The sequence below is a fragment of the Arachis stenosperma genome, chromosome 8 (assembly GCF_014773155.1).
Source record: "Arachis stenosperma cultivar V10309 chromosome 8, arast.V10309.gnm1.PFL2, whole genome shotgun sequence".
Taxonomy (NCBI): domain Eukaryota; kingdom Viridiplantae; phylum Streptophyta; class Magnoliopsida; order Fabales; family Fabaceae; genus Arachis; species Arachis stenosperma.
This window is the reverse complement of record NC_080384.1, coordinates 39,611,988-39,625,106: the sequence shown is the minus strand read 5'-3', so window position 1 is coordinate 39,625,106 and position 13,119 is coordinate 39,611,988. Positions and strand designations below refer to the sequence as shown.

General features: G+C 28.4%; 1 protein-coding gene across 1 annotated transcript; it reads right to left on the bottom strand.

Moving 5' to 3' along the window:
* Positions 1–6,306: 6,306 nt before the first annotated feature.
* LOC130945972 (putative protein FAR1-RELATED SEQUENCE 10) lies at positions 6,307–7,047 on the bottom strand. The gene has a single exon (XM_057874656.1). The coding sequence runs from the start codon at positions 7,045–7,047 to the stop codon at positions 6,307–6,309; it is 741 nt and encodes a 246-aa protein (XP_057730639.1).
* Positions 7,048–13,119: the final 6,072 nt, after the last annotated feature.

Genomic DNA, 13,119 nt, shown 5'->3' with positions numbered 1-13,119 from the left:
TTTTCATTTTTTAGAATAGCAACAAAATTTATTGAGTAAAGTACCATTTTTGTCCCCAACGTTTGGGGTAAGTCCCAAAGTTGTCCCTAATATTTCAATCATTCTATTTAAATCCCTAACGTTTCGAAACTGATTCAATGTTGTCCTGCCGTTAGGGATTCGTTAACAGAATTGACGGCGGGACAAAATTGAGACGATTTTAAACCTTTAGGGACTTAAATAGGACGAAAATCTTGGGGATAAAAATAATATATAGAAATAAATTTTAATTTTATCCTTCAATAATATCAATTTTTTACTATACGTAGTATTCAATTATTTTTTAATCACATCTAAGTAAATTACACTTAATCATATTACTTTTATTTTAAATAAATTAATTTTTTATAATTTTACTCTTAAAGATTTTTAGTTATCATGAAATGTTTCTCTTAGGGTTTTGGGTTTTGGGTTTAGGGTTTATGGTTTATTGAGTAAAGTATCATTTTTGTCCCTAACGTTTGGGGTAAGTCCCAAAGTTGTCCCTAATATTTCAATCATCCTATTTAAGTCCCTAACGTTTCGAAACTGATTCAATGTTGTCCTGCCGTTAGGGATTCGTTAACAGAATTGACGGCGGGACAAAATTGAGACGATTTTAAACCTTTAGGGACTTAAATAGGACGAAAATGTTGGGGATAAAAATAATACATAGAAATAAATTTTAATTTTATCCTTCAATAATATCAATTTTTTACTATACGTAGTATTCAATTATTTTTTAATCACATCTAAGTAAATTACACTTAATCATATTACTTTTATTTTAAATAAATTAATTTTTTTATAATTTTACTCTTAAAGATTTTTAGTTATCATGAAATGTTTGTAAAATGACTAGTATATAAACTTGCAGAAAAAAATAATATATATACAATAAAATATAAATAATTCCTTTTGTCTCAAATGTATCAAAATTCTTTAAAATTATAAAAAATAAATTTATTTAAAATAAAAGTAATGTGATTAAGTGTAATTTATTTAGATGTAATTAAAAAATAATTGAATACTATGTACAGTAAAAAATTAATATTATTGAAAGATAAAATTAAATTAAAATTTATTTTTATGTATCGTTTTTATCCCTAACGTTTTCGTCCTATTTAAGTCCCAAATGTTTCAAAATCGTCTCAATTTTATCCCGCCGTCAATTCTATTAACAGATCCCTAACGACAGGACAACATTGAGTCAATTTTGAAACGTTAGGGACTTAAATAAGACGATTGAAATGTTAGGGACAACTTTGGGCCGGGACTTACCCCAAACGTTAAGGACAAAAACGATATTTTACTCAAATTTATTTTATTGTAATTTCTTTAATTTTTGAACCTTCGTCATCAACAGATCTATAGCTGTGACGGTTTGGTTTCATAACATTTATATGCTTAGAAGTTTGAATTTGATGGTTTCCCACACAAAAGATCAATGAAAAGACATGCATGAGACCAACTATAAGCTAATAGAATAAATCTAGCCATGGAACAAGAAAGATCAGTAAATAATCTTGCATTCTTAATGCAATATATTTGTTGAAACTTATGGTTTGAGGACATAATTGAACTTTGTTAATTAGAGGGAGTGAGTGAAGGATTGTTGATGAATATTTTTTTTAATAGCTAATTGGTGTTAAAAATACATTCATGTGAATACTCATAGTTCTTTAAAAAAAGTTACTTAATGATAATAATTGAACTTACTTAACAGGAATAAATATATAGATCATTTAGTATCATGTCAATTTTTATTCTGTTTAATCTCAAGTATGGCATATATTGTCCTAGTTTATGCATCGAATAACTTGTATTCACTCATTTATTTTGTTTGTATGCTTATGGTAAAATGATTATGAAACTAATGGAAAATATAAAGCAAAGAGAATCTTAGGAAGACTATTTTTAGATCAAAATATGCCCATACCACATGAAAAATAATGTTAGCACTAGGAAAATGATAAAGAAAATGTGGTTTTACTAGAATTGAGCGAAAAAAATTGTATTAAATATTTGAATGCCTCTTGAGGTAGTTGTGATAAATATAACATGTGCTTGTATAATAAAGAGTTCATTAATGAGAATAATGAAACTTTCTTATTTATAAGTGAAGGGTGTTCTCTTATATAGTAACTTGGTTGATTTTAATAGTTAATTCATGTCTTCATGAAAATCCCTAGAAATATCCCTGATTAATTTTAAATTTATCTTATAAAAAAAATCTAGAGTTGGTTTAAACTTACGAAATGCCTCAAATATGATGAAGATAGCATATATTAGTTCAAATGAGTAATATACATACATATATACATTAAGTCAAGTTATGAGCCGACAAATTAAATCAGTCTTTATTCAAGTTTCACTCATTAATATATGGATCCAATTTCTTGAACTATTAATGAGTTTAGTTCAAAGGAGCTCACAGATGCAGTTCCATTAAATCAAACTTATGAGTTAGCTAAATTCGTCAGAATAAAGGTGTTAAAGTAGTTTTATATTTTATAGTAGAGTAAAATATTTTTTATATATGTGAGTTGAATTTATATTTGAGATTAAAGTAAAAAAGAGAAGTTATAATATTCATAAGATATACTATTCAAACTATTATTATAGTAGAATAAGGTCTGTTTATATTATTGTTATATTTTTTTATTTTTAGCTAACAATGTAATTGTTACATTGTTATCTAATAATTTTTTTATTAGATAAAAAGTTATTCATTAATTGAAAAAGAATAACAAGTAATTTTCAAATTGTGATAATATAGGAAAAGAAGGGAGTGCCACTAAACAATGACAAAATTCAACATATCTTCAATGGAGAGAAAGAAAGTAACTCAAGAAAGCTTAACAAGACATAGCACCATGGAGTTCTTGAACGAGCTTGTTAGATTCAGAGACTCCACCCAGAGACTACATCGGGCTGTTGAGACTACTTTCCTCTTTAAAATGAAGTGGTTTTAGCAGCTAATAGAGTACAGCGCACTGCAATCTCTGTAATCATCTTGTTTTTTTATTTCATTTTTCTAAATTTGAAAATTGAAATTTGACATATTAAAATTTAAAATTTAAAATATAAAATTTGACATTTAGAGTAACGTCCAAGTATTTTCAAAAATTGAACGCTCATGAATGTGATAACAAGTTTCTATATTTGACATTGAATTAAATGTGTACCGAATGACTTTATTACCACATTCTTTTTCCTATTTTTGATGAGTGATAAAATCTTGAGATACCTCAATTAATTTCACTCGATCTATTTCTTGTAATTATTCCTTTATAAAATCCATAACGGTCAGCTAGTTGTAAACCCTTTTTGTTGTCAACCAACCTAACCTTGTCGGCAGTACGTTTTACAATTTCAATGGCCATTACAGAGGATGTTACTGCAGTTGCACCTGATTCGGTCACAAATTCTAAGTAAATAAATTTACTTTTCATCGATTTCAATATTCATTTTACGTATATTTCTAGTTAATGTTGCTAATATTTGGTTGCAGGTTTGAAGCTGGCCCTTTTATACGTATAAATGGTGTGAAATTTGTTGCAACGAGTGCAACCCCTGCGCAAGACCCGACGTCACCGCAACTACAGAATGTTTCTATAGATGAATTATTTCGTGCAATTGAAGTATGTTAACCATTAGTGACATTTATAATTTATTTGTTGAATTATAATTTTAAAGGAGAAAGTTTGTCTGATCTGAAAACTTTAGTATATTTTTATATTGGTAATAAATACAGAGATCAATAACATTTTGCTATCTTTATTTTTATCGATGGAACATCTGTGAGTAAATAATTTTTATATTGGTAATAGATGTCATGGTATATTATGTTTGTGTATTAATTTGGTTATTGGTGTGAGTAAATAATTGTAACTTTATGCTCACCTATTATCATCTAAATAGTCTGTGCCAAGGATTAATATTATCATCATAGTATTTAGATATCTAGGAATATATTCATCATGTGTTCTTTGCCATTTCAAGTTGAAAATGATTAGTTAAAGATTCACACATGTTTCTTTGCCATTCTAGCATTCAAACACTTGTGTCTCAACAAACACATAACCACACCGTCATAATACCCTCATGCCATAGCTAGGAAGCCTTTCATGCATCATTCACATATTCCTCTGTTCCCATTTATATTGGTATGAAATACACACGCTTTATTTGTGAACGAAACTTTGAAATACATCAAAAAATTTTCATGTTGAAATCCAAAATGAAATACACACATTTCATGCATCATGCACGTATTCCTCTAAGAAAGCAAATCATTAGATAGCAAGCCAAATTCTACTGCATGATACTCAGAAATCCATTCACCAAATTTTATTCACCAAAATAAATTCAGAGATCCATTCACCAAGTTCTATTGAATTACCAAATTCATATGAAAATTCATACACAAAGTTTTATTACCTAAATTTTATTCAATCAGCACATAATAAAAATTCATATTATATTACAATGAGAACTCTTCACTAAGTTCCATGTCAGTACTTGCATCAAAATCTCCTGCCCAAAACTCTTGTTCTTCATAATCTTCTTCAATATCAGATGCCTAAAATCCCTGCAAACAAAATATTGATCAATTTCCACTCTTATTAATAAAAATTACATAATTAACATGTTGTGGTACGCAAATCATTAAACCAAATATTACCATTTTTGCATCTGCATCCAAACCTTTCTTAAAAGGGTTTTCATTTATTCCATGAGAAGTTGCACAACTCGCGCTGGTCTGCTAAATGTCCTTTGCCAATAGACAAGATTTTTTATTGTGTCATTCCATGCGACAAATACCACATCGTTGTGGTTTTCGTTTTACCTTCTCACCTGGACGACCCTTAGATCTACAATTTTGTGGATTCTTAGGAAAAATACCATCTGAATCATCAGCTTTAGCACCAACTTGCTTTTCTTGTTCATCTTCAATCTTGAAATCTTTGATTAGGCTCATAACAGTGTCTCGAACAACGTGGAATCTCTCCTACCTTCTACTAGCGACATAGGACAGTTGTCGACACCAATCCATCAAGCATCCATATTGACTCAATATTATAGACTCCCAAGTAACGCAACTTGAATTGAAAGTGCTTGTCTTGGCATTCTTCGACCACCTTGTCAACACAAGAGACTTTGGCAACTCAAGAATGTTAAGAAACACCAGCACACAAACTATATGCTCACACGGAATTCCAAAAGAATCTATCCTTAAGCATGAACAATTGAATTTCGTCATTTTGTTATCCACAAACACCTCCCATGAACTATTTAGGCTTCCATATTTAGATATTGTATAAATTACAAATGACTCAAATGCCACATCTTGCACAACCTTCATTCTTGTAGCCTTAACAAGCATTGGTAGAAATATAAAAAATATCTCTCGTGTATAGACATTTGATGCTGACCTTTCCAAAGGTTCCAATGCTGTTTTAAGTACCAGCATACCAGATATGGAAACATAGTTAGCTTCAACCTCCTTATATCGTAGGTAGGTAAGACACCGCTTAAAATGCTTTATGAAATCAACCAAATTATATTGAGATTTAACATATTTTGCAATAATAGAGTGCAAACCTTCGCATCAAGAAGTTGTCCTAAATCCTGCAAAAAACTTGCCTCAAATATGTGCAGTGGCCCACATATACCTTTTCTCGTACATGTCAATAATCCAATTCTTTTCAGCTACACCAAACTCCTCAACCATTCCAAACTAATTCTGCTCAAACACACTAATCTCATAATCTCCTAGTATACACTTCTTAAACATAGATGTAAATTTTGGGTTTCCAACATTACTTGTGGTGTTTCGAATGAGGTGCCAAGCACATAATCTATGATGAGTATTTAGGAATACTGCCTCAATTGCAAACTTCATTGATGAAGCACCATCTGTAATCACAGATATAGGTGTTTTTCCCTTCATGGCTGCCAATAGTTGTTGTAATAACCACACATTGACCTCCTTACTCTCATCAGTAACTAGAGCACTTCCAAATACCACTATTTGGTTGTGATGATTCACACTGAAAAACACTACTACCGGAACAAGTATTTGTTCTTCTTGCATGTCACATCAAAAGCAAGCACATCTCCAAATATTTCATAATCTAATTGGCTTCTTCCATCACACCAAAATAGAGCTCGCAATACCCCTTTAGCATCAACTATGTGCTCATAATAGAGGCAAGGATCTTCAGCTTTCTGGTTTTTGAGGTATCGCAATGCTGCTCTAGCATCGCCTAGGACATGACGCCTTCACCTAGCAATCTCATTATACATATTCCTTAAGGTATAATTAACATTCTCATAACCATCTGCTTGATTAGCTAACATATATATATGGAGTGTGCTAATGCCTACATCTTTCATGTTGTTCATTTGATTAGCATCAGCTTCTGCCATTTTTCTATGTGTAGGAAGAAAACCAATTACTAACCTAAGATCAAGGCAATCATGATTGTGCAATTCAACAAGCAAAACCATATGCCATCTTCCAGTGTAAGCCACAAAACAAACTACAAACCTAGTCAGGCAACCACAACGAGTCTCAGATTTTAGCTCCCTTTTTCTGTTTTTCATATTATAATATTTCTCTGGTCTAAATCCCTCACGAGAGCACACAAACGATCGCTTCACATATTCTCCTTTGCTATTTTTCCAAGTCTTACTTTTTCTAGCACCAAAACCAACAGATTTTACATAATGGTTATAGAAATCAAATGCTATCTGAAGATTAAAAAAATGAAAACATTCCATCTCATGAGCACCCATGTTCAGAAAATCAACCATGGCAATATTTTCAATATCATCTATTCGATATACTTCATCCACCTGATGTGAAAAATCGTTCTCATCAAACATTGCTTGAAATTCTTGCTCCCCTAAATCATCAGAATTCACAGCTTCCTGCTCAATTTCATCTTGATACATTTTTTGAAATTCCTCTGTATCATCTGACTCTTCTATCATCTCATCAAAAAATACTCTTTCTTCCATTTTATCATCCACTTCAAGATCCTACTCAACAATTTTATTTGTAACCGAAAAAACATAAAACAAATAGTATTCTAATAAATTAAAGTGTAGAGACCACTAACATGAAAATAATAGCACTGTTCTGGTTCTATATATATATTTTTTTAAATTTATTAAATTCTAAAATTAGTAAAATAGAAGAAAGCATTGAAACTGTAGAAAACAATCTCTCTTATACTATCAAACCTAATATCGATTAGAAAAACAAATGGAAGAAGAAACATTAACCTCCAAGCAAGAAATATCCACAACTATGTGCAAGAAACAGATTTAGATCTATGAAAAGATTAACAAAGAACCATTAATGTGGAAGGAAGAAGAAACTATGTGATAAAATACAATATTCATACATTAGAGAGGACTTACCGGTGGTCACACTTCTCTTGTGCTACCATCTGAACTGTCGTTGCTGCCTCCAGTAAAATTTGCATGCTCCATATGAACCCTAAAAGGTTTGAAGTTTCTTTTGTTTTGTTATTTAGAAGACTAATTATTTTATTTAATAATTAAATTAGTCATTAATATAGTTTTAAATGACACAATAAAGAAGTAGGAATATAATGGTAAATGATTAATATTGAGTTATTCTTGTAATAAAGAAGAGATATAGAACTGATGTTGCAATAATAGGCTAAGAGTGTTTTTGCAAAAAAAAATTCAATTGTGTTAGACAAAGATTATGACGGACCAACGTAAATGCCACCAGGGAATAAAATAGCATTTAAATGCGCGCATAAAGTTTATAAGATGCAATTATCTCAGTAAAGTATATATGTATAGCTCAAGTGGGAGATTGTTAGGAAATTATTAGTTTCTTAACCTATATATGGGCAATACATATATCAATTATAATCGCAAATTAAACTACTTCATAATAAATGACTTATATAACGGTGATCTCATTTATTATAAAAAATACTAAATTGAATAAGTCACGGTTACATTTGATTTGAAATTAAATGAGAATAAAATCATATATATTATTGTATTTGAACTTTAGAGTCTAATGGATGTCTTGTTCAAATATAAATAATGACTTCAAAATTTCGGTCTCCAACACACTAAAATCGTTTTTATATGTAACTCTTTTTTTATCAAAGAGTTTACAATTCAATTCTACTAGAAATATGAAAGGTTTATATTAAAGAAGATTGAGACAATTTTTTTTATTATTTTTATAAATATAAATATATTTTTACATCATGATATATATTTTTAATGGTTTAATATAAATAATCTAAATTATAAAATTATTTATTCTAATAGGAGCACAAGACTTTCTTTTTACATGTAACATGACGGTTTTCAACGCTGATGTATATAGTAATATAACTATATATGCGAGCGTAGCTAAGACATCAATATGGAAGAAAGAAGAAGTTGAGCAATGAAATGATGATCCAAAATATATGCTTGGTTGTTACTTGTTACCAAGGCTGAGAGCGAATCAATCTAGCTCGAACTCAAACTCGACTTGTTAACGGCACGGATAAGTTGAATGTATAAGATTGTGAAATGAATTTAAACTTGAATTTCAACTCATATATTAAATGAATTGAATTTGAATTTGAACGAGTTGATTTTTTTTGGTAACTGAAATAAATTAAAAAGAATAAAAAATAAAACAAAGAATCTGCTTAAACAGAGGGACAATCCTTTTTAAAATTACTCTTAAACTTCTGCCAAGGTGAAGGAAATTCTCCATGAGAAATTTGTAATTTCATTGCCATCTTATCATAGTATCTGCCACTGTGTTTGCATTTCTCATAATCAAACGAAAGTCAACATACCAATTTTAATGTATGATATCTCTTATTTTGAGCACCAATGAATCAATAAACCCAAAACCATATTGATGATTAATAATAAGATTAAATGCTTCCACACAATTCGTCTCACAAATAACATATTAAAATAAAATATTATTTTAATTTCAACGTTTAAGTTAAGTTATAATATGGTATCTAATATTTTAAACGTCCTATTTAAGTCTTAAAAGATTTTAAATTTTTCATTTCAATCTCAAAAAATTTTAAACATATTTAATATTGTCCCACAATTAAATTTGACATGAATAATTAACATATTAAAGAGATAATAACATTTGATTTTAGTACATAAATAAAATCGATCCATCAACAATCACTAATATAAAAATTTTTTCTTTGATTCTAGAACGTTGATGATTGATTGATAGGGTTTGAAATTTTTTTACAAGAAGAAGAACGACAAGAAAAAGTGTTATAAAAAGATTTTGGTTATGTTTCTCTAATAATATACAAAAAAAAGATATGACTTAACAATAATGTTGTTAACATGAGTCGTTTTTTTAATTATTCATGTCAAATTTAATGATTAGACAATATTAAACTCGTTTAAAATTTTTTAAAATAAAAATAAGATCTTTAAAATATTAGAGACCAAATTATGATTTAACTTAAACGTTAAAAACTAAAATAATACTTTACCCTTCATATTAATATATGTTATGTATTTTATATTTTTAATTTATAATAAAAATTATAATTTTACACACATATACTTTGTTTTTTTCAAAGACAATCAATTACTTTTATTCGCCAATAAAAGAAAAGGAAGACATTGATGGAAAAATATGTTTGTTCATAACCGCTGAATCTTATGATTTTTATAAATATTCACAAGAAACTGTTAATAGGCAAAAGGAAGAACAACAAAAAGAAAATAAGCAAAAGGTTCACAAAAGTAATAATTGAAATGATAAACGGAAACAAAACCAAATCTTAGAAAGGTCACAAAAATAAAGCCAAGTTTACAAGTCTTAACAACTCCCTTGCTGGTAATAATTTGATCAATAATAATTATTAATTTCATGACTCACATGTTTAAACATGGCCATTTTGGTGATGTGCCCTGTCAAAATACAAAGACGAATGTGCATAAATCCTCTTTTATATAATAAATTATGTTACATATTATGAAAAAATTCCATATATAAATTAATACAAATATCAAACGCAAAAGTAATCCAAAAATCAAAGCAAAATGAAGCAATTGATAAATGAATTCCAAACTTTAATTTGCACATATATATCATATAATCAAAAGTTAGTATTTGATACAAGGAAAATATAATATACTCGATCGGTACAAAATGTCTTCTAGAAACAAATTCAAAAACCCACTAATATATTAATCATTATTATAAATAATTAAAATCACAATAGTTTCATATGAGTCTTCTCTTTTTTTTTTCTTTTTTTTTTTTAACAAAATAACTTATTTTACGAATAACAAATCTAAAATAATTGTTATATACCTGAGATTAAGAGAACTAATTAAGACGACGATGCTGGAAGTTTCTTTTCAGATACTGGAAGCTCTTTTTCAGTTACAATAAGATATTTATTTTCTGGTTCAATTCGATAAAATGTGACTGAAACCACAAATGATACCTCAATTAGAAAACATATGCCACTCAGACCAAAAAAATTAATAGATTAAATCATATTCCACTCGTTTATTTGCTGACCAATAATAAATTATTACAGGTATAAAATAAAATTTAAACTCTCTATACTCACTTAAGTAACTATTTAACTAACCCAAAATGTTTATCATATTTGTATACGCTATATACTATTTCACATATTTTGATAAAAATGAACATTAAAACAAATTAAATAAAGCACAAGCATATGAATATAGTAATAGAGATGATTATAGTAAAATACAAGGTTTTTTTTTTAAATAAATTATAAAAAAATTATTTTCATACAATTTTTAGATACGTATTTTTATTTTTTGGGATTTAGGACAAATTTGTCCAACTCAAGATGTATGTTTATCATATTTGTATACGCTATATATATTATTCACATATTTTGATAAAAATAAACTTTAAAACAAATTAAATAAAGCACAAGCATATGAATATAGTAATAGAGATGATTATAGTAAAATACAAGGTTTTTTTTCTAAAATAAATTATAAAAAAAATTTTACAAATCTATTATTTCAACTTTAAATTTTTAGATACGTATTTTTTTTTTAATTTAGGGCAAGTTTGTCGTATCCTGGCAAACTCTACTATTTTAATAGAATTTGCCTGAGTCCTAGAGAATTTGGGTGAAGTTCGTCCAGAGCGTGATAAACTCTATAAAATTATAGAAGTTTGGCGGAAGGTTGGACGAACTCATCCTAAACAAAAAAAAGCGCATTCCAAAAATTAAAGTTAAAATACGTATTTTTGAAAATAATGTTTATTTATTTATTTATTTCAGAAATAAAAACCTAAAATACAACAACATAGTAATACCTTGGTCACCAACTTGCCATTTCCAAATAGTAATATAAGCTTTAAGGCCTCCAAGAACATAGATCCTCCCTCTGTTGTTCTCCCAAAAACGGTAGCTTAACTTCCAAATATTCCCTTTGGTGTCAAGAATTTCAAGGAGAATGCATCGTTGCTTATCCTCAAGTTCTGGAAGATAAGCCTGTTCCATGCATGCAGTCATGTTGAAGATACAGTGCTACTATTAATTCATACTTATAATATATTCAATTATCTGTTACATAGATTTTATAACATCCTCATATAATAATCATGCATTAATTTTCCATGCATGCAAATAACCCTGCAGCAAATAAGTTACTATATTTTGCTTTAAGTTTTGGTCTATATATATTTACTAATAACTATATTGATATCTAGCAACACTGCTCATTATTTCTGTTAGAAATATAATCACTTAAAAATATTAAAAATATAATTATTTATATTATTTTTTTATTAATTCAAATTTTTTAAAGAAGTAATAGTATCATAAGACGTTCAAAAAAATTAATAAGAATTTTGAACTTCAAGAAATAGCATTTAAAAAAACCAACAACAACAAAGACATCAATAATAATCAACAATATCAATATAACCCTACACAATACTAAACACTTTTGTGTTTTTAAATGAAATATAATCACAAATTATTAATAAATATATGGAGTTAGGAACTCACCCTTGCGCCTTTGGTTGGAATCACAAGACGTCCACTCTTGACTTTAGTATCAGTTGCACTTAGAATTTTCTTGAACATAGGAGTCATTGTAGAATTGGGACTTAAATAATGGAATTAAGGACAACTTCCAGTGAATACAGATAATTTTTTATGAAAAATATTAAGAGATAGTCACAAGCTAAGATTTTTCTTTTTCTTTTTTCATACTCTCTAAACCAAGATATATTTTTAGTGCATGCATTAATAACACAACTATAATACAAAATAGATATATACTTAAATTTAAGGGTTTAGCTAATATATAATTTTAATATTCATGTTATTATTAGTAATCTTTTTTATAATTTCATAACAACTTAAATTTTACATGTTTTTCATAAAAAACATTTCAATTGGTAAACTTTAGATTTGATAAGCTAATAACTACCTAAACTCAAAAGACAAGTTACTTGGTCTATAATTCATATTGATAAACCATTTTTTCAATAATATATGTCATTTTTATTTTAGCTCCTAACTATAAATTATTTGTGTTGGTTTTGGTCCCTTTCACACTCTATCTCTTTTTCTTCTCTGTTTTGATGTTTTAGAATTTCTTATTAGAATATTTGTGACAATAATTGTAGATATAAAAGGAGTGAGCAAATTAAATGAAAGTTGGTGGATACAATCCCAAATCTTTCAAATATTGCTGCTCTTTCATCTGACCAAAATTGAGGAAACGGATCAAACCAGTTTGAGGTGAAACATATAAGCAACACCCAGAATTATTAGGTTGTGTGCCATTGTTTTCACTCAATGATAATGATGCATTAATCATGGCTGTTGATGATGAACCACCTCCTGATACTGCATGTTTCTGTTTGCATTTTGCTCCAGATATAACCATTTGATGAGTTGATTCATTTGGAGCAGCAGCCATGGTTGAATTTCTCCGTGAGAAACAACCATCTCCAGTTTTGTTTTCTGCCTCATGTTATATATATATATATATAGCTAGTCACTCAATATATATAGGGTTTATTTAATTATAAGGATA